General features: G+C 39.2%; 1 protein-coding gene across 3 annotated transcripts in view; it reads left to right on the top strand.

Annotated features, from left to right (window-relative positions):
• The window catches only part of DNAJC6 (DnaJ heat shock protein family (Hsp40) member C6), a 188,147-nt gene that overhangs the window by 142,028 nt on the left and 23,106 nt on the right, over positions 1 to 23,013 (top strand). For all 3 annotated transcript variants that reach the window (XM_077120692.1, XM_077120694.1, XM_077120695.1), the window contains exons 5-14: positions 5,987 to 6,109; positions 8,635 to 8,768; positions 9,668 to 9,862; positions 11,389 to 11,506; positions 12,861 to 12,940; positions 13,764 to 13,957; positions 14,053 to 14,133; positions 16,272 to 16,706; positions 20,192 to 20,326; positions 22,573 to 22,641. In XM_077120692.1, the coding sequence (XP_076976807.1) occupies positions 5,987 to 6,109; positions 8,635 to 8,768; positions 9,668 to 9,862; positions 11,389 to 11,506; positions 12,861 to 12,940; positions 13,764 to 13,957; positions 14,053 to 14,133; positions 16,272 to 16,706; positions 20,192 to 20,326; positions 22,573 to 22,641 (1,564 nt within the window). The remainder of the gene's footprint in view (positions 1 to 5,986; positions 6,110 to 8,634; positions 8,769 to 9,667; positions 9,863 to 11,388; positions 11,507 to 12,860; positions 12,941 to 13,763; positions 13,958 to 14,052; positions 14,134 to 16,271; positions 16,707 to 20,191; positions 20,327 to 22,572; positions 22,642 to 23,013) is intronic.

The raw sequence follows: 23,013 nt of genomic DNA, 5'->3' as shown, positions 1-23,013 counted from the left end.
TTTTCCTCTTCGGAACAACTACATGTGGAAAAAAATATTTTCTGGGGCTTTGTAAAGGCCTCATGAGTGGAGTGACTTGGTTGAGGGTCAATCTTTTTTTTTTCTTTTTTCTTTTTGTTTTCCTTCCAGAGTTCACCAGACAGGTTTCTGTAGCTTCTGGTTCTTTCTGTTTTGGTTCCCTGATTAGTGAGGGCAGTTGACTGCAGAGGGTGACATTTCAGCTCTCCCTCTACTATTAAATGACAGGATCAGGGAAGGGCAAGATGGGGCAGAAAAAAAAATCACTGGCCCAGGAGCCAGAGAAGCAATGAGCTGTTAGAACTTCCCTACATTTTTGTTCTGTTGATTTGGATGAATTGAATCTTAGGCCTGGCAGAATGCAGCCATGGTAAGTAACTGGAAGCCATAACCACCGCACAAATGCAAGATGGAATATGGTATAATGAACAGTCCACAAATTGTAAACTTTACAAAATACCCAAGGTTTACATTTCAGCTCTTCCTCTTCCTGGACTGTTGCGTCACCTCTTTTGAACCTTAATTTTCTCCTATGTAAAATGGGGATGACACTGTGAATGCTTACACCACAAGTATTCTTAGAAAATTGTTCTGTAGGTTTGTTGTAAGGAAAAATTTTGATAACCTTTTCCCAGTGCGTGGCTTAGAGTAAGCACTTAATAAGTGGTAGCTATGATTAACATTGATAATAATAAAAATAAATAATTGGCTGAAATGCCCCTGTCCTCTACAAATGGTGTCAGACTCTTAAAGCACCAGGCTGTGGCACTTCGGGCTGATTCTCCATGGCACCTTTTATTATTCTCAGCAAGTGGGATGCTTCTGCCATCCAGATAATCTCATGCTTGGGGTGCTGGAGAGATGAGAATTGAATGGCACCTAGTCTGGGTTATATTTTGGCCTCTTTTCCCACTGGGTTGTGTCATGGCAGTCTTGTAATCCATACGGTGTTCTTTAATGCTCAGCTACTCCAGGAGGTGTTCAGAGAGAATGAAGGCGGCATCTTGAAATGTCATTTATTCAAGGACAGTGCTTATTGCATAAAGCTGTGAACCCCGGAGAGCTGCAAAAATAGTTTGCTGTGATTGAATTTCCTTTTTTATATTTTTAGTTCATGCCTTAATGTTTTCTTCTTCCTTTAGACAGAGCGCATGCTTTTAAAAAAATTCTAATTATGTGTTTGCTTAATGGTGTATAATTATATAGCAAGTAAATATGTAATTATGTAGTACTTTAAATTAATATTATTTACTTGATTGATTTAGTAATTCTGGAGCTATTAGCCTATTGTGCTCAGAACAACTGAGTCAACTTTTAACTGAGAATCATTAAACATATTGATATTTGGTGTATGGTGAAGAAGGGAAAACATGCAGTTTTTAAAACATTAAAAAAAAATAACTTGCCTGGTGTTTTAGTTTGTAAGCTGTTGGGTTGCAGTGTATTAAATGGCTTTTAAAAGGGAAATTTAATAAGTTACAAGTTTACAGTTCTAAGCCAATGAAAATGTCCAAACTAAGGCTTCTGGGAAAAGAAACCTTAATTCAAGAAAGGCCAGTGCGTCTGGAACAGCTCTGTCAGCTGGGAAGTCACACTCTTCCTTTGCTGGTCCCCTGCTCCTGGGCTCCATTGCTTGCAGCCTCTGTTCCTCTGGGGGTTCCTCACTTTCTTCTCCAGGGCTGGCTTTTATCTCTTGGCTTTCCTTGGCTTGCTCCAGGTTCTGGCTTGCTTAACATCTCATGGCACCATCTCCTGGGCTCCAAGCATCTCCAAACAGCTTGTCTCTGTTCTCTAAGTGCTGGCATCTGTATCAGTTCTACTCTCTCCAAAATGTTTCTTCTTGTAAAGGACTTCAGTAATCTAATCAAGACCCACCTGGAATGGGTGAAGTCACATCTCCATCTAATCAAAAATCACACCCACAGTTGGAGATGATCTCATCAAAAGTTTCTGCCCTATAATGTTGAAATCAGGATTAAAAAAACCCAGCTGCCCCCACAAGATTGGATCGGGATTAAAATATGGCTTTTCTAGGGTACATAATACTTTCAAACAAGCACATCTGGGGATATCAATTTTGTATGTTTTTACACTGTTGCAATCTAAAAAACAAAACAATGAGATTGATTCACCTATTCCTTCCTTAAGACATTGCATAGTTAGGCAGATCTTATTACAAGAAGACATTGCCAAATGGGGCTCATTCCTTCATTCTTTCATTAACTCCGTTTAGCAAATACCGACTGTGCACCTATCATGAAACCAGTACATGGACACTGGACACTGGGGTTACGAAAATGAATGCATGACATCCCTTCTAATGAAGCACAGTGTCTTGAGGGAAACACAGACATAAACAGTTAACTTTGACTACAGCTTGATGATAAGGCTAACAATGTTTTCACGTTATACAAAATTCTCACAACTGTCCTAATGTCACTTTTCACTTTGTAAACAAGAGAATTGATGCTTGGAGAGGTCGGTAACTTGAGGTTAATCAGGTAGTAAAGTGGTAAAGTCAAGGTGAGAGTCCAGTCTGTGGCCTTAATCCTGTCACTCTCTTGATAGATGTAAATAGACAAGTGCATGGATGCAAGATGAGTAAGGCTTTCTGCTTGTGGAGAAACTATTAGAGACAAGAAAGCAATTGAACTTGGGTTTTGAAGGATAAGTAGGAGTTTACCAAGGGAAAAGGGGATGAAAGAAAACATTGCAGATAGAGAATAGCTTGGGCGAATGTACACTTTGTAATTCTTCTGACAAGAAAATATATTCTTTTTTTTAAAAAAATTAATAAATCATTTACATTCCTTTAAACCACATCTGTGGGGATCTATCTGCAGGTGAGGAGTGGGTCTGCCAGTAGTTGGGTAAAAGGAGCAAGCTGTTACAGAGTTTAACTCAGTAGAGGCCCAGTACTGGGTTACTCTGGGCGGTTTTGGAACTATGCCAAGCATTTTAACTACCTTGTTTAATGAACCACACCTGTAATTCCTAAAGATCTAAGAAAAGGGGTAACCTGGAAGGTTCCTTGCCACCACCACCCCGCAATCATATTGTAGGAAAAAAAGTTATAATTTAACCAAAAGGAATAGGCCTTTTCAGCAGCCCCCCAAGAGAAACTCCACGAGTTTGCTTTGATATGCCACCTTTTCAGAGTCCATAGATCATCTCCCTTTTATATTTTGACTAGTTATTGTTTGATTTAAGAGCCAACCGACCAGATTCCTCTTGCCTTTCTTTTCCTGCTGTCGAATGTAAGGAATTTGAGACATTTGGGGTTTAAACCAACGGCGCAAGGGTTATAGAGCACTTTCAATGATGCCATCCAAATAAAGCCCATTCTTTCTTCAGAATTTTCTACCTCAAGAATATGGCAGTTGCTTCCATCCTTCTGAACAACCAGTGAAACTGGAAACTTGGGAATCATCCCTGTCTCATCTTCTCCCCATCTTTCTCTCCAGTATACCTCTCCACACACACACAGACATAGACACAGACACACACACACAGACACACACACACACACACACACACTACCACCATATAATCAATCACCGAATCCTATTCTGCTTCTTTATCTCTTGAATTCTTCAAATCTGTTTATACCCTATTGCCACTTATCCAATCTAAGCCATCATCATCCCTTAGATTGCTCAGAGGCCTCCTAACTGGTCTATCTTTATTCTCATACTATTCACATCCACTCTCCATACTGGAGCTTGAGAGATCTTTAAAAAATGCATATTTAGCCGTCACTCTCCTTCTTAAATGCTTCTCCCAGCTCCCTACTAGGCCTTATGTGATCTGGCCCCTTAGTCTACTTCATCACACAGGGCTTCATTCATGTTTTTCAAACATATCCAACTTTTTCCTATCACAGGGCTTTGCATTGGCAATTACCTAGTAAAATAATAATGTTAATAATAATAATAGCTAACATTTATTAAGTACCATGTGTGTGCCTCGCACATAGCACAGCCCTTTAAGTTCATTCTTATTTAATGCACTACCCTTGCAAGAGAGGTAGCTTAGTATCGTTCACCACATTTCATTGAGAAAGGCTAGGAGAGCTCACAAACATTACCTGTCTAACCTTCTCCATATAGTTTTTTAGTTAAGTTAGTTAGTTGATTGGGGCTCATGCCTAGTATTGGAGGCAAATGGCAATCTCAACCAGTTTGCTGTTGAGAATTTAGAAAGGATTCAAATCTGTGCAGGGCTGGCTCTACCCAGTAGTGTGACTCTGAACAAAGATGACCTTTGAGAGTTTTCTCATCTGCAATGGAGATCATACTAATGCCTGTCATATATTATATGATTGTTGTACAGATCAGAGTCAATCAGCATTCCTGGAACATAGTTGGTGTTCCCTAATACATATGTAAGTGAAAATGTAAAAAATTGCCCACCATGGAATTATGGGTTCCTCCATTAAAAGAGAAAGAAACAAGAACCTTGTACAAATCTGCCTTTAACTTGCTCTGTAACATGTTGCATGTTCTCATGAGAGCTGGGATAAAATAGAACTAATGCAGGATTATAAAATAATCCTACATCCCAGAGTATGTTGGGCAGATAATTAAAAAGTGTTGGCAAAGCCCCGTGAAAGACTGGAGAAAAAATATGGAACTATTAAACTTTACCAGTGGGGAAATCCTGGATACTGTCTCAAACAGTAGGCCATTGAGGATTGCTCTTGTGAAGCTTATTTCTAAAGTGAAGAAGTTTAACTTACCTATAATTATGCCTAAGAGTTACTTCCAGAGGACCTCTTTTGTTGCTCAGATGTGGCCTCTCTCTCTCTCTCTCTCTAAACCCAACTCTGTAAGGAAAATAATTACCCTCCCCCCATGTGGGACATGACACCCAGGGATGAAAGTCTCCCTGGCAAAGTGGTACACGACTCCCAGGGATAAGCCTGTCCCTGGTACTGTAGGTTCGACAACACCTTCCTGACCAGATGGGGGAAAAGAATGTAGCATAATAAGTTATCAGTGGCTAAGTGAGTTCAAATAGCGGAGAGGCTATTCTGCAGGCTATTCTTGAGCAAGCTTTAGCTAGATACTGCTAATTACCACAGTTTGCCAAACCCCATACAAACCCATTCCTGCAAACCCTGAAGAACACCTAGGGCTCTGCCTGAGATTCTACAAAGGTTCCATGCACTAAGACTACTTGCCAGAAAACTAAAATCTCCACTTGGGTTCCTAGGTCAGGTAAGTCCTATAACCCAGAGGGCCATCCTCTCCAAGAACATCAGCTAGTTCCATCCCCCTATCCCATGTTATTGACAACCCTTTCCAACATGAGAAATCTAGAATGGACATAGCCCAAATACCCCTAAAGATTGGGAGAAGGATCAGAGGAGAAGAAGGAGTTATAACAGAGAAGACAGGATTTAACAAATGAATTATTAACTGCTGAATTATTATATTCGTATTTCTTTTAATCTCCTGTGTCTTGGAAAAGCTAGAAAGAAAAACCTGAAATTGTAGAACTGTAACCCATACCAAACTCTGAAATTTGTACTATAACTACTTGTTATAATCTACTTTGAAATTTATTGCTTTTTTGTACATATGCTGTATTTCACAATAAAAAATGTTTAAATATAAGTAATCCTGTAATTAAATATCTAACAGACAGATTAAAACATTTTATAAGGTAACAGAAATTAAATTCTATGTAACTTTACAGAATTAAAAAATGTTATTAGGTTGTTTAAATGCTCTAACTTAATTTAAAATATATTCCAAAATGTGTTTTCATACGTTTACTGAAAGAAAATATTTAATTTAAAAATTGCCATAATCACCTTTTCTTTCCATACCAAGATTTTGTCCCCAACTCTTCCTGGCTATGTTACCAAACCATGTGCTATCATATCCAGAAGATGTTGTCTGTGAAGCCTGCTTATGAGAGGAAGTTGCTGGAGGAGTTAATTTCCTTTTACTGTGTTCCTTAGGTCTCAGAGTGCAGTTGGCCTATCAGGCAGGCCCCTAGTCTGCATAACCTCTTTGCTGTATGTCGGAATATGTATAACTGGCTACTACAGAACCCCAAAAATGTCTGTGTTGTGCACTGCTTGGTGAGTCACATGTTTTTTTGTTGTTAGGGTGGTGGTGGTGGTTGGTTTGGTCAAATACAGCTGGCCCTGTACAGAAGGACAGGTGCAAGGGGATGTGACAAAGCCATTGAGAGTCATGTGAATAAAATTGACATATATACGTATACCTCTATATGTATGTTTATGCTTTTTTTTCTTATTGTTTGTGTTTGAATAAAAATGAAGTAAAAAGACATTTGTGCTTTTGCAAATAGTCACATAGATTGACCTTACTTTAGAGCAGTTCTCAGTGGGACTGATGATTTTCTGACCATTGACTTCCTAGAATCCCTTTCACTAATCCTTCCTCTGGAAGCTTCTTCCTGATCCAAAGCTCAGTTTTAGGTAAAATCTGCATATTTTCTCAGTGTGAACATTCCCACCATATGTCTAAAGCTCTTCGATGACATTTAATACATTTCCTCATCAGAAACTGGGCACCTGCCTGTTTTCCCACTAGACTGTAAGCGTCTTGAGGGTAAGAATGGTGCCCACTTTCCCTTTGTACCCAAGCGTGAAATGCTTGAGTAAGTTATTGAATTCATGAACACATGAATACACAAATGGAATCTGAGCATAAATGGTAGAGATTTCATTACTTCTTAAACTTCAGTGTTTATTTTTTTTGCTATAATATTATTTGATGATTTTCCTTCTCCTTCTTAAGAGCCAGATGACTAAAACAGAGAAGAAACTTGAAGACAGTTTCTTCTTTCCACTTCTCATGCCCAAACCCTTTATCAGTAAAGGAAAAATGCGGTATTTTTTATAAGAATTTAATGTTAAAGACCAAAGGGTTCTCCTTTTGGAGGTTCAACAGATTGTGTAATAGCCAGCTCATTTTTAGGGACTAAATAGTGTGTAAATGCCTTGATGATGTCACTTCAAAAACTTTTCCAAAAGTTCTCAGAGGCTAGGCTGACAACTTTGTAAGAGGACACGGCTCAAGAGAGACAAGAGGCTGTCAGTTCATATGGTGCAATCATACATGGACCCAAAGATAAAGAAGAAGGTGGCAGACAAAGGAGTATGGCTCTACAGCCTGATTGCTGGGCAAAGGACATGCGTTAGTTGAAGTCTTGCCAAATCTTTGGGAGATGGAATTGAAACTGGGGGTGGGTGGGGGTAGGGAAGAAGAAGAGCTTTCATTTTTATCCCGTGTATGCAGTTGTTTCATTAAGAAATAAAAAAGCAAATACAACTCTTTTAATAAAAAACTAATAAAGTTGTTTTAAAACAGCTATAGAACATAGCTGTTTTATATTTAAACATATATATAATATATATATATATATAAAGTATATATAACAGCTCTAAAAGCTGTTATAAAGCAGTTATAAAAAACTTATGAAGACCTGGATGCCACATAAAAGGAGGGAACACGTACGGAAGAGCCATAGACATCTTAAATGAGTGTCATCAGGAAGGCTAAATTTTTAAAAAGAATTGAAATCGAGAAATTTGTGTTCTTCTGTCTTCAGAACTAGGACAACAACAGGTGCTTGAGGCACATGGTAAAATCTTAATTCCTTTATTCGGTTTCTTTCTCAAGAGGAACAAATGTCAAGCTAGGAAGGTATTAGGGTGATCATTAAGAGAAAACTGATGGAAAACTGATAGGTAATGAGATAGCTAAGCAGGAGAATGCCAGTTGATGACCTTTTGGGATGGGCTGTTAAATGAGGAAGAATTGAAGAAAATCGGGTATGTTTTAACATGGAAAGTTGAAGTGTTAATGGAAAGGGAAGGTATTTCAGATGTGTGAGGGGCTATCACAGGGAGAAAGGAGTAGATTTAACATTTGTTCTCACAGAAGAAAGAATGAAGATCATTGAGCAGAAGCTATGGAGGAACACACTTTAAATCAACATACTCGGTATAAGGAAAACTTTGAAAACTGTGATAGGCTACTTCAAATAGCAGTCAGCTCCTGTCACTTAAATTCTTCCGGAAAAGGCTGGGTCACCATCTGTCGGGAATGTTATTGGATGCATGCCTATATTGAGTGAGGTTTGGATCAGATTGGGCTTCTTTATTTTTATGACTCTGAGCATACTTTTGATGAAATATATACATAGCATCTTCCTAAAAGCAGAAGGCGCTGAACCTGTGAGCTATTTACCTCCAACCCTAAGCCTAGTAGTTGTGATGCTACAAGGCTAAGGCTACTTTGATAATTAGTTTATTTCTTAGTAAGTGCATGCAAATAATGGGGTTGGGGTAGAGTTTCCTAGAGGGTCAAATTTGTATTTGCTGGGCTTTGTAGGAGAGTAGAAAGCCAGTTTTATCCTATGGATGTCTTTCTTTGCTGCTTTGTGGTTTAAATAGCTAGGCCAGATTATATGTTTTTCAAGGGAGAAACTTTGAACTGAAAGGTGCCCCCATCAAAACGATTTCTCAAAGATCTCTCCCTCTCTTTTCTATTTTAATTGCAAGTGCAGCCATTCTCCATGCAGGGTGGGTGACTGGAGCGTGTTCTTGACGCGTTGATGCATTTTCTTTGGCAGGATGGACGCGCTGCATCATCGATTCTGGTCGGTGCTATGTTCATTTTCTGTAATCTCTACTCTACTCCTGGCCCAGCTGTTCGATTGCTATATGCAAAGCGTCCAGGCATTGGACTTTCTCCGTCCCACAGGAGGTAGAGTAAGCTAGATGCACGGTAGTCTCCCCCGTGTCTAACTGTGTCATGTCCTGTTTGATACTTTTGTAACTTGCTTTCTTTTTATATGCTACCTGGTGCTATTCTGAAATTGCAATTGAGTGGGGTTGTTTTCCATAGTTTCAGAACCATCACAGGAGAATTTGTGATTTTAGAATTGGAAAGAATCTTTAAAGAATACTTATATCCACTTCCTCACTTACAGGTGAGGAGACTGAGGCTCAGACAGGCTATGATTTGCCCGGGGTTTAAAAATATCTAATAGAGCCAGGGAATGATACCCAATTCCAGGCTCTTTCTGTTTTATTATTTGGTCTCTTTTGAAATATGAGTACTGCATAGGATGTTGCCAAAGCGAACAAGCAGTTTTTAAATTTGTTTTTTAAATGATTGATAAAGGAACAAGGAAATAGATTACAACAGATAATCTAAAACTTGGCTTAAAAAAGAGAATTTTTTTTTCAAATAACTGATTTATTTTCTTCCTTTCCATCCCAATTTCTTCTTTTCTCCTGTTCAAATTGCATCTCCTTACTTTTTTGAATCAAAGCTTTTTCTGATGATAAAATTTGTCTGAAGTCAGCTTTTAGATGATAATTTTAATCTGTTAGATCACATAGAAATAAATGTTGAAATATTGAGTTAGTATAAAATTCCTAATGGTTTTTCATTTAATAAATAACCATGTTATTAGTTCTTTGAGGGAAATATAGCAGTGTCAGCAGATAAAAGCTTTGCTAAATTGTTGGTTGTGTTCTGTTTTACTAGTTAATTTTTAAGAAGTTAAAATAATTAATTTTTATTGTAACAATAATTTGCAAGGACAAACTTCTTACCAAAAATTGGGCTCCAATAAAAATGGCCATCTTCTGTTTCAGGTACCTGGGCTACATGTGTGACCTCCTGGCAGACAAACCCTACCGCCCTCATTTCAAGCCTCTCACAATTAAGTCGATCACCGTCAGTCCAATCCCTTTTTTTAACAAACAGAGAAATGGATGTCGCCCTTACTGTGATGTCCTAATTGGAGAAACCAAAATATATACAACCTGCACAGATTTTGAACGAATGAAGTAAGTTGTGATACTTTGCTTCTGGCAGACCACGCAGTTCTTATCACTCGGAGCCCAGTCCTCCCATGAGGATGACATCATTGTGAAAATGGCTGATAGAAAAGAAATGTCCAGCAGCAGTGGTAATCAGAGAAAGGCACGACTAAGCCAGGGAATATCATGGGGACACGGGCTGAGAGACAGGCATGAGCCACCATGAAAGCTAAGACTATGGTGGGGGATCGAGGGTCTGGGCATTGATGGAAAAAGGTAGCTTAATTGGATCTGATTAAAATAACGAAGAATCAACCTTGTGTCTGATGCTCCTTTTATCTATCTTGTCAACAAACGAGAACATATGGAATAAAAATAAATAATAGGAGGAACAAATGCTAAAAGAAATTTAGTTTGAAATGCTGGTGATCAATGAAAGCGAGGGGTAAGGGGTATGGTAGGTATAATCTTTTTTTTTTTCCTTTCCTGTGTTTGTTTTATTTCTTTTTCTATTGTCTTTTTATTTTTTTCTGAATTAATGCAAATGTTCTAAGAAATGATGAATATGCAACTAAGTGCTGATGTTGTGAATTACTGATTATATATGTTGATGTTTTATTTGGTTTGTTAATTTTTTAAATTAATAAATAAATTAAAACAAAAAACAAAAAAAATAAGGAATAGGGGGAACAAATGTTAAAATAAATTTAGTTTGAAATGCTAGTGATCAATGAAAGCGAGGGTAAGGGGTATGGAATGTATAATCTTTTTTTTCTGTTATTGTTTTATTTCTTTTTCTGTTGTCTTTTTATTTCTTTTTCTGGATTGATGCAAATGTTCTAAGAAATGATGAGCATGCAACTATGTGATGATATTGAGAATTACTGAATATATTTGTAGAATGGAATTATATGTTAATGTTTTTGTTTGTTCTTAATTTTTAAATTTTTTTAATTAATAAATTAAAAAAAAATGAAGAATCAGAGATGAATGATGGTTCTAGGTGGAGCAACCAGGTGGGTGGCGATGTAAATATTATAGAGTCCAGAATATAGAGCAGATGCCAGTGGGAAGTGGTGGAGGGTGTAGAGTCAAGACAGTAGATGGTCACACAAAGTTAAATTAGTTGGAATAAATTAAATAATTCCAAATTATTTTGGAATAAGATTAAAATTATTAGACCCTCATAGAGCATAGAATTGCTCTTTCTCTATGGATTTTTTGTTCCATCTACCTCTGCTTTTACTGTTAATTGAAAGTTAGGGAAAGGCATATGCATTGTGGCTGTATGTGTTTGAGGGAACCAAAGTGAGGAGGTTGGTTGAATTATCTGGAAGTCCAGAAAGGATGGAAGGAAAGAGCCTGGTAGCAACCCATTGCCATCCTGTTTTTGAACCAGCTTGAACCCCGTTGGCCCTGGCCGTGATCTTGGCTCTCTTCAAGATAGAAACTGGCAAGCGGGTTCCTTCACTAGAACCAAGAGGGCAATCATACCTGTGCGTTTGCACAAAACTAGACTGTATTTAAAAACATATTTTTGTCTCTCTTTAAAGAGAATACCGTGTCCAGGATGGAAAAATCTTCATTCCCTTGAACATCACTGTGCAAGGAGATGTGGTTGTTTCCATGTATCACTTGCGGTCAACCATTGGGAGCCGGCTGCAAGCTAAGGTATGGTTGAGGAAGAATTATGGCATAAGCTCATCTGAGCCTTTGATGGGGGTATTTCTGTGTTTTCTCTCTAAATCATTTTGAGTTTCAGTGACTTGTGATCTTAGAATTAGAAAGAGCCTTTAAAGATTGCTTATGTCCACCTCCCTCATTTTACAGGTGAGGAAAACTGAGGCTCAGAGAGGTTGTGACTTGCCTGAAGTCCTTGACATGATGAATCTGCCAGAGTTAGCAGCCTTAGAACTTCCAGCAATCATATTCTTTAGAAGCCTGTATCTTTTAAATGTCCCATTTGGATCAGTGTAAGGGGAGAGATTTCTATTAAGGATGTGGAACTAATTGTATTTTTTTTTTCAATTTTTTAATTGCGATAAAACTCATATAACATTTAATTGAACTTTTAAGTGTACAAGTCAGTGGTTTTTATAATATTGTACAGCTATCACCACTATCTAATTTTGGGACATTTTCATCAGCTGAAGAGGAACTCTGTACCCACTGGCAGTTACTCCCCATTCCTCCTTCCCACATCCATGGATCTACTTTTGTCTCTAAGGATTTCCTATTCTGGAAATTTCATATAAATGTAATCATACAATAGATGATCTTTTGTGACTGGCTTCTTTCATTTAGCGTAATGTTTTTGAGGTTCATCTCTCTATGTAGCATGTTTCAATGTATCATTCCTTTTTATAGCTGAATGAGATTCTGTTCTGGGAATACATCATATTTTGTTTATCCATTCATCAGGTGATGGATATTTGGGTTGTTTCTACTTTTGGGCTATTATGAATAATGCTGCAAGTAATTTTATTTTAGTGCATTAAATATTTGCTAAATGTTTGCTCTGTGCCACACTACGTAGGGTGTTTAGTATTGAGAAGAATAAGCCAATGTCCCTGCTTTAAAGGAACCCAACTTAGCAGGAAAGACTCAAATAATATAGATATTCATCATGCCGTATTAGAGGCAGGTATGAGGTCCTATGATGGAAGTGGCTTATTTTAGCCAGTGCTAGCTCAGAAAGGCTATGGAGAGGAGATGACCTTTCAAGGTAGGCTTTGAAGGATGAGTTCACTAGTCTGAAGCAGAACACCCTGAGTGGAAGAAACAGCATGAATCTATGTATGGAAGTGTGCAAGAACATGGCACATTAACAGGTGCTTACTAAGACAGAGTCCATGTAGAGGCGAAACTAGAAATGAAGCTGCAAGAAGGGGAGGTCATTTTATATGCACAGTAAATAAAGAGAAGCAGAAACCAATGCGGATATATGGCTCCTGCAAATATAGCCTTTTGATCAAATTCCTTTTTAACTGATTAGTTGTAATGTGCATCTCTCGTGTATTTTTAGGTAACTAACACACAGATATTCCAGCTTCAGTTTCATACTGGATTCATCCCATTGGACACAACAGTTTTGAAGTTCACTAAGTAAGTTCTGCTTAGGCTGCAGTCAGTGCAGCCATGAAATGCTTGGAGCCACGTGCTGGAGGTCTCCTTTGCACTGGGCTGCACAGCTCCACCCCCCGCCCCCATCCTGTGCTCTGAATCAGGGAGGATAGCTCAGCAATAGCATGGGGCTGGCGGCATTTTCAGCATTTCAGTTGGATATGACTTGTCTTCAGTATTACAAATGGATCAAAGACTTTCAAATGGAAATCTATAGAATTTCATTTGAGGGAGCCAGTGTGACATATCATCTGCATATCACTTTGTGTTTTTCAACAGAGCATTAGTCAAAATATCTAATCAGGAGTATGGCATGAGCAGTGACCCGTCAGCCAGCTCCTAGCACTGAAGCAGAGTCCTGGAGGTCCCCTCTGCATCAGACATTAACCCATAGTTGCTGTGTCATAGGGTGAACAAGGAGACTTGGGAGCAGGTGGGGCTTGGGTGAGTGGGGGGCGCCTGGGGTTGAGGTAGCAGTAGACATTCAAGGGCTCAAGACATTGGTTCTGGGCCTATTACACTATTTTTACAACTAGAACAGCCATACCAGTGCTTGCTGGCTTGATGTATCAGCCCTGCTTTCCAGAATGCTTTTACATGCAGTAGTGCCCAAATCCTCTAAGTCACCATTATTTCCATTTTTTTTTTATCCAATGAAGCAGTTAAAGCTCAGAAAAATAAAGTATTATCTGGTTAATGGTTGAGTCTTTTCTAGAAATGAATCTCCGAGTCAGCCTAAGCTGCTGCTTCCTGTTGCTGGTTCCATTGGTTTTCACTGGTCTTATTCTTTTAAATCCCTATTTAGGCCTGAGTTGGATGCATGTGATGTACCAGAAAAATATCCTCAGCTATTTCAGGTGACACTGGATGTAGAACTACAGCCCCATGACAAAGTGATAGACTTAACCCCACCATGGGAGCATTACTGCACAAAAGATGTCAATCCCAGCATCCTCTTTTCTTCTCACCAGGAGCATCAAGATACTCTGGTCTTAGGAGGTAAGAGTCACCTGCTGGTTTTAATTTTCAGGATGAGGCTTCTGGGTTGTTCAGCACATTGTCTGATTTCCTGTTTCATTACTGCTGTCTTACAGGACAGGCCCCAATAGATGTCCCTCCAGACAACCCCAGGCATTTTGGGCAAGGTGGCTTCTTTTCCTCTCTCTGCTGGCAAGGTACTTTCAAGCATTTCTTTACATGGTGCTTCTACAGAGATGATTAGACCACAAACAGCCTGAAGGGATACAACACTTAAAAACCAGATTCCTCCTTATTTCCCAGTTGACCCGATGAATCCTTTTTCAAATCAAGTAACTTCCTGGTTTTCAACTCTGTGGTTGACTGATACAAAATGCCATATTAAGCTGAATTGTCTTCTCTCTCCATACTGGGTTTTGGATCCCATCTTTTCCAGACTGACAAATAAGTATGATATTTTCTCCATCTCCCTTTAGGTTATATTAACAAAGGATTCTACCTCTTGCTGTTAACTAAATATGCAAAAATATAAAATTTGGCACATCCCCAAGTAGGTGTCAACCACTAATGGGGTGGAGCTGAGCTTGCCCTGGTGTGAGGTTGGCAAACAGCTGACCTATAATCTTTGCTGCTTACTTTAACAACCACAGAAGCAAGTGGGGCTTAATTAGACCGTTCTTTTCTGCTGAATCTGGAGATATTTTCAGAATCTTTCTCAGCATAATTCTTCAGACTCTGCCACTGGTAGACTGGCATTGGCATGCTCATTGATACCCAATCATGGTCCTTGCTAGAGTTAGCTGAGATTAATCCCAACGTTCTATGTAGAATTAAAAAGTAAGGGCTTTCTCAGTTGTGGGAAACTGGCTCTGGTGATAGACTATTTAAAATTCTCTTGATTGACATTCCTTTGATGTTTGACCATAAGACAGTATTCTCATTGTCTACAAAAGTTTTCAGTGTTAAGTGAAAAACATAGTTCACAGAATTCCTAGACTTGCAGAATTTTCTTCTGAGAAACAGGATGGGAAATTTCTGTAACTTGGGAAGTTTAGTGAAATCTAGTCACTGAATACATTTCCCAGCCCCTGCTTGGTGTTCCCTACACCTCATCTTCCTTACAATAAGGGCCTTTAATGGAACTGCACTTTTGCCTTTCCACTCCCATTGTTGTAAGTAATTGAGAATTAATGCTTGTTAATCTCTGAAATAAGTTTTCATACAGATGGGCAATCTCTTATCTGAGCCAGATGTGTTTAGGAATGCAGGAATTTTTTATTCTTAAAAGTATATAAATAGTTTGTTACTCAATATCCCAGTGGCATCTAAGACAACACCCTGTAATCACATGCACAAATACATTAATACTTCGGCAGGGAAATGTATAAATAACTCTGAGTGACATAAATAAATACATACTTTCACATCAGTTCTAGTCAGGTTCTTCCACCAAATGAGTTTGTGCCAAACTTGGGAAAACCTTTCTCTTTTCATAGCTTTTTGCATTTTAGACTTAGGGATAAGGAGCTATGGATGTGTACTTGATTTGGAACATGGCTCTATTTAACTGAAATTACCACAAAAATAACAAAATTCCATGGTAGAATCTGACCCAAGGAGGGCCTGGAAACTCACTCTCCAGCCTCCTTATTCCTTTCGCTGACAAGACCTCTTTCTTGCTGCCCGTTTTGTGATGAAAGTGTCCCCTTTTGGGTTGACATAAGACCTACCCTAAGCAGACCCCTTCTCTCTATTCACTTACCAGGTATGTGTTCACTTCTGCTCTTGACTGCAGGGCAAAGTCCTTGCTTTTGGAGAATAAAAGACAGCAGGGGTGGATAACAAAGGGCTAATGTTTTTCAAAGCACCTAGCATAGTGCCTGGAAAATAATAACAACAGCAACAACAACTTAGGTACTTCTTCCTATTTATTTATCTGTGTACTTTTCATATGTCTTTCTCACAACAGCCCCACTAGTTAGGTACCATTTATTATTTCCATTTTGCTGAAGAGAAAACCAAGGCACAGAGAAGTAAAGTAATTTGCCTAGTGCCACAGAGCCGTAACTAGTGGAACTGAGATTCAAACCCAGGCCCACTGGCTGCAGAGCTCCTGCTCTTCACCATTGTGCTATCTGGCCTCTCAGCTGCTCCACAAATGGCAGTTGAGTATAATCTGAAATATGTCCACTCCTCCTTTGGTAAGGGTCTGGAAACATTGTTTGCTCAGGGCTGAATCCTCTCCTCGTTCTGCAGTTATGTGCATATGATAGAATAAAAACCAATCAACAATGCTGTGTAACTAACCGTTTATTGACGTGCTGGTTTCCCTTAGATCAGAAATCAGAGAAATCGTTCTGCGAGGAGGACCACGCTGCCCTCGTGAATCAGGAGAGTGAGCAGTCGGACGATGAGCTTCTGACTCTTTCCAGCCCACACGGCAATGCCAACGGGGACAAACATCACAGAGCCAAGAAGCCCAGCAGAAAGCAGCTGGAGCCTGCTGCCCCCCCACCTCCCGAGGACGTGGACCTCCTGGGCCTGGAAGGGTCTGTCGTGAGTAAAAACTTCTCTCCGCCGGCGGCTCCTCCCACCAATTCTGAACTGCTGAGTGACCTGTTTGGGGGTGGAGGCACAGCTGGCCCTGCCCAGGCTGGACAGTCAGGGGTGGAAGACGTGTTTCAACCCAGCGGACCCGCCTCTGCCCAGTCCACACCACGCCGCTCTGCCACCTCCACCTCTGCATCGCCAACCCTCAGAATGGGAGAAGGTAGGTTTCTCCGTGGGGTGCTGTGCCCCACAGTGTTGAATTATATAACCTTTGGGCCAAGGAGATAGAACTGAACATCCATAAGCTATGCCCTTCCAGGTTCTGCAGAAAGCCCCTGCTTTAGCTTGCTAGGGCTATCGTCACAAATTTGATGGCTTGATTAAAACGAGAGAACTTTGTTTTATCATCCTTCTGGAGGCTAGAAGTCCAAAAACCAAGGGGCCAGTAGGGTCCTGCTCCCTCTTGAAACCTGTAGGGGAGAAGCCTTCCTTGCCTTTTCTAGCCTCTGGTGTTTGCCAGCAATCCTTGCATGCCTTGGCTTGTGGAGGCATCACTCCTAATCTCTGCATCTGTCTTCTCAGCACCTTCTTTTCTAGTGTGTCTGTATATCTTCTCCCCTTCTTATAAAGACACCTGTCATATTGGATTAAGGGCCTAGCCTACACCAGTAAGACCTTACCTTGACTTAGCTAATTATATATGCAGCCACCTTGTTTCCAAATAAGGACATATTCTAAAATACTAGGAGTTAGGACTTCTACATGTCATTTGTTTTGAGGGACACAATTCAACCCTTAACTGTCCTTTTGAGGTCTAAATCTGTACTTAAATGGTGAACACATGAAGAAATAGAAATATTGTCCATTTTGATAGAGTATAAGAGTAAATATTTGAGCTCCTCGCCTTTACTTTAAATTTTTTTCTAGGGTGTCAATCCCTGAACTGCTTTAGTCCTGGGAAATAGGGCTAAAATATTATTCATAACAGCTAGTATTTGTGGGGTATTTATTATTAGCCAGACATGGAATTTAACACTAACCATGGATTAAGTTCTTTGAAATCCAATAAAGTAGGTGCTATCATTGTCCCCATTTTACATTTGAAGAAACTGAGGCTTGGAATCTTAGGCTTAGGAATACATTTTGGCTTTATAGAGAAGTACTTGGTTACCTCACGAATGTTGAAGGTACTTATGCTAGCACAGCTAACTGGAGCAGTGGATTTGGTTCCAAGTAAAAAGGTTGAGCCTCCTGTTGTAATAATTACTTTCCTTTTGTTTGTTGCCACATTCTCAACCCTTCTGTGACTTGTCATCTCTAGATTTTTGACATTAGCAGGATAATGTAGCTGGGTAAGCCAAGATCTATGACAGCCTCTGTAGGACCAGCTCCAGTTAGCTGCCTTTGTTCCTGTCACCATGACCAAGACCACATCAGGAAGAGTAAAGAGAAACATCCCACTTCTCCAGGCCTATGGTATCCCGTAGGGACTTTTTATCCCACGTCCGTCCTTTGCTTCTTAGTAAGCTTTGGCTGGTCTTGATTTATGGTAGTTCAGTGGGAGCCATTCTTGATGAGAGGAGGTCTCGGAATCATTGAATGTAGGTCCTGAGGTTCAAGTGCCAAGACACAAACTTGGGTTCCCTGAATCTCAGGCCAAGGACATTGCCTCTATACTTTATTTCCTCTCATCTATCCCTAATTCATCAAAGTGAATAAAAGCTTTGTTGGGGGGAAAAAAAATCTCCAAGATTCCAGTTCACATAAAACTCAGTGATTTCACTTTAGGGCTATGAACCTTGTATGACTCCTGATTCAATTCATCACAGGCCCACAGACATGGGTAAGTTCCAGCATCAGAGCTGGAAGAGGTCTTAGATGCCAGTTAACTCTGTGCCTTGGGTTACAGACAGTGAAACGGAGGCCTTGACATCTGAGATGCACAGCTGACTAGTGGCAGACTTAGGTTTAGAACGCAAGTATTCTGACTCCCAAGAGGAGGTAGGAGGATCACTGAGGCCCGGGTTTAAGGCCTGGATTTGAGTCCCAGGATCTGCACTACATTATCTGCATAGCCTTATTCAAAAGCCTTAACCTGCTCAGTTGTAAAATGGGGATACCTTCTTATCAGCATTGTTGTAAAGACTCAGTTTTGAGCTCTTGTTTTATGATGTTGGGTAGCTCATATTTGGCTTATTGGAGGATTCCTCTAATTTAACACAAGTTAATATTAATGGTGAGAAGATTTTAGCAGCCTCTGCTATTTGCTTCGGTTAGTCAAACCTACATATAGAAAGTGTAACCCAATATATTCTTACAGCTATTCTGTAAATCTCTGCATTCTCATTTTATAGAAGGGCTAAAGTTTTGTTAATACTAAATGATATAAGGGGTATAAATTATGTAGCAGATTGAGGGGTACAAAGTCGATACCATTGCCACTGCACAAGGCTACTTTGCTGTCCAGCAGATAGCAGAGAGCATTATTCCAGTGGAGTATAGTTGCAAACATATTAAACCATCTCTCCTACCTGAGTTTTGAGAGTTACATTTATTTATTAACTTATTTGATTTTAGTTATCTGTTCGCAGAATGAGTCAATCCAGTATAGGGAGTAATCAGTCCATTTGTCTGCTACTTAACAGATTAAGAAGTGACATCTCACTAGAAGGAGGTAAAGAGAAGTTGTTCCTTGCCCAATAAGGAAGAATTAAAGACCAGTTATACATATATGAAACTCTGTGTTGTTTTCCTCACATTCATTGCATTCCGTGAAAAATGTGAGTTCCCTATGGAAAATTCCTGGAATTTGGAATCTGAAGGCCTGAAAAGTTCTCGCCCTGTGGCTTACTGGACCTTGGGCAAGAAACTTTGCCTTTCTGAGCCTCATTTTCATAATTTGCGAAATAAGGAGAGTACCACTTTTATCTGACAGGGAGACACTGAGGATCGGTGAGGTGTTCCTTACAAAAGACTGTGTAAACCTTAAGAAACTATATAATATTAGCTGTTGTTGTAGTTTTTCTGGAAACCTTAACTTTTCATTTTTTGCTAGTCTTCTTATTTCAATCACAAACTATTCCTCACGCCACCGAGTGGCATTTTTTTTAGCAAGTTGTTGAAAGGCAACATTTTGGAAACAGTGCTTGAGTGTCATAGAACATAAGATGTAATGAGAGTCCAGTTTTTGTCACTATACTAATTTTATTCATTTCTAACTTTCAAGTGAGCCAGAGACCACTAAGAAACAAAATGAAAGAAACCCATGGATTTCAGCAGTTCATCTTAATGGCAGAGCTCCCTGGCCTGGCATCTGTCCACTAATATTTTTATTCAACATGCCTTTATCCAGCACCTTCTATGCCCCAGGACTGGTTTTGCCACTCATTGATTCATCTGTGTTGGCATCATCTCAGCTACTCTGTAAACTTGATTGACCAAATTCCTGTTATTAGGATGACCAAAGACCAAAGGAGCCCCTAATTATACATTCTTTATGGTTCATCCAATAGATAAACCCAGGCTCCTCCTTTGTCTACAAAGATGAGCTTATTCATATGTGTTCAGAAATCCCTGGGAATCACTGTTAGCTCTAGTGGAAGTTTTAATGACAGGATGGGCCTGGAGATAGTGACAGCTTTTCAACATTTATCGAATGAATGAACTTGCAGGACAAAGAAGTACATTTTTCCTGTTGTTTCGTAGGTGCCAGTTTTGACCCATTTGGAGCACCTTCTAAACCATCAGGTCAGGACTTGCTGGGTTCTTTTCTGAACACAGCCAGTGCTTCCAGTGACCCCTTTCTTCAGCCCACGAGAAGTCCTTCACCAACAGTGCACGGTAAGGAAGTAGTTTACACTGTGTCCAGTGAAGCATAGTTTACTATGAGATATTAGTAGCTGACCCTTTGTATGCTTTTTGGGAAGAGCTACGTATTCCATATCTCTTGGAAAGTAACAATTCACATAAATGTGTTAAAGCCTCTGGAATGTCTTACAGGAAAGAAACCTGTGTAACTTGGTTTTACTCAGCATTCCTAAACTTACTTGACTGTAGAATTCTCTTCTTGCATTAAGCTACATGCACTGCATCGTAGGGCACCATTGATTGTAGGATGCGTTGTTATTTTAGGTACAGTGAGAAAGGAAAAAACGATGCCACTTTTAATTGATTGGAAGATGTATCTTGCTTGGAGAAATCTTTGAAATGTTGGAAAATGAGGAAGCTTAGAATTAATAAAATATGATATTAGCACTCTAAAAAAGTAGCATTCCACAGAACAAAGTTTGAAATACACCAAGTTAATGTATTAGAGATATTCTGTCAATATGCTAGCCACTAGCTATGTGTGACCTTTGAGCACTTGAAATGTGACTTAGTCTGACTTGAAATATGCTCAAGGTATAATATTCACTGGGTTTCAAATCTTAGTACAAAAAGAGAAGGTAAAATATCTCAATATATTTTATATTTAACACAGTCAAAGAAAGTTGGATGCATGACTAAGGTCAGAATTTAAAAGGAAATTAGATAGCACATTAGCAAAATTGTCTAGTTGCCATCTCAGTTTTCAAGGGTAATGGTAGGTTTATGGGAAAAAGAGAACAAAGGAATAAAAAAAAGAATGTTATTGTTGATGATTTTTTTTTGATGAGAAGGTACCAGATGTCTTGGTTGGTACTAAACGAGTGAAACAAGTAAATATAAGGCTTGGTAATGTTAATCTTAGTTTCTTAGAATTATGTATGTGTGTATTATTTAAAATTCTATTTGCAATGTTAGTTTAGTATTTGCATTTTTTCCACTGATTTTATTGGCAGAACCTAGAGGTTCTTTAGAAAGAAATCCTTCCTTACAGTATCCTGTTTCATCCCGTGGATTTTATAGATACAGCCAAACCTACTACCAGTGTGAATTCATTGCCTTGTTTCTAAATGACTCTGTTTAGCTGAGCATGTCTTTTAAATTCTTTGTTTTAAATTTTGAGAGTGTTGGAATGAAGTACTTTGAAGCTGTAATGACTTTGTTTTGAAGGACAGTAGATAGATTCTTGACACCACCATGATACATGGTGTATATTCTGGCTCCCTTATTTGTTCTGGATGACTCATCATGCCCTTGGCACCCTTGTTAATGCCAATCTAAGATGACTTGAGCTTAATTTTTTGTTTTTCTTATTACTCACTGTTTTAGTTTGCAAGCTGCCAGAATGCAACATACCAGAACTGGAATGGCTTTTAAAAAGGGGAATTTATTAAATTGTAAGTTTACAGTTCCAAGACTGTAAAAATGTTGAAATTAAGACAAAGCTATAAAAATATCCAAATTAGCACATCTAGGGAAAGATACCTTAGTTCAAGAAGGCTGCTGATGTTCAGGGTTTCTCTCGCAGCTGGAAAGGCACATGGTGACGTCTGCTAGCTTTCTCTCCAGGCTTCCTCAGTGGCTTCCCTGGGGCTCTGTCTGTTCTGTTGGCACTGAAGCTTTTTCCAAAATGGTTCCCTCTTAAAGGCTCTAGTAAGCAACCCCACCTTGAATGGGTGAAGACATATCTCAATGGAAACCATCTAATCAAAAATTACCACCCACAATTGGTTGGGTCACATCTCCATGGAAACAATAAAAAAGATTCCACCCAGCAATATGAAATCAGGATTAAAGGACATGGCTTTTCTGGGTATATTATACTTCAAACTGGCATATCCACTGATTCTATGTTAAGTGTAGAGGTGAGACACTCAAAGATGAATAAGATATTTCTTGCCTTGAGGAAACTTGCAATTTAAAGAAGACTGACAAGTGTGTGGATTGAGCATAGAATATGCTGGATATAGAGGTAAAATACAGGTGAACCAAAGAAGGAACAGAGACAAGCAATATATGGTTTCTACTGATCCTCTTGCGAATAACTAGAGATGAAGGCACAAAATGCACATTGCTGAGTATGATGAGCACATGAAAAAATGGGTGAATCCCTTGGGAAGTCATGTAGTCTTCATGGAGGAGATGGCATTTTCCTGTATGGGTACAGAAAAGTGGGTTCTGAGCTATCTCATTCTCATTCTTTTTCTCCTTCCCATTTCCAGCTTCTAGTACACCTGCTGTGAACATTCAGCCAGATGTTTCAGGAGGTTGGGACTGGCACACTAAACCAGGTAAAGGCCAGCCAATGATTTTTTTGTACACATTTAACCAATCGCTAAACCATAATCCTTCACACAGGATGAGGTGAGAACTTAAGGAGTGTTATGCCTTCTCATGTAATTTGCATTGATTTTTCCTAAAGACTCATATTCTGGTTGATCTTTTCCTGTTGGATTTGATGACATGATAATGCTACATATTATACGTTCAGGTTTCTAAGTCTCATTTGCTGAATGTCTGTCTTGACGGTAGAATCAGACAGAGCTGCCTGTGTATCCGCCTCTACCACTTAGAAGCTCTTGGATTTTTTGACATGTCTGAGCCTTAGTTTTCTTATCTATAAAATGGGGATAATAATTCCTGCCCCACACAATTGTATTTGT

Source organism: Tamandua tetradactyla, chromosome 11 (assembly GCF_023851605.1).
Source record: "Tamandua tetradactyla isolate mTamTet1 chromosome 11, mTamTet1.pri, whole genome shotgun sequence".
Taxonomy (NCBI): Eukaryota; Metazoa; Chordata; class Mammalia; order Pilosa; family Myrmecophagidae; genus Tamandua; species Tamandua tetradactyla.
Note: the sequence above shows the minus strand (reverse complement) of the source record. Positions and strands in the feature narration are given on the sequence as shown.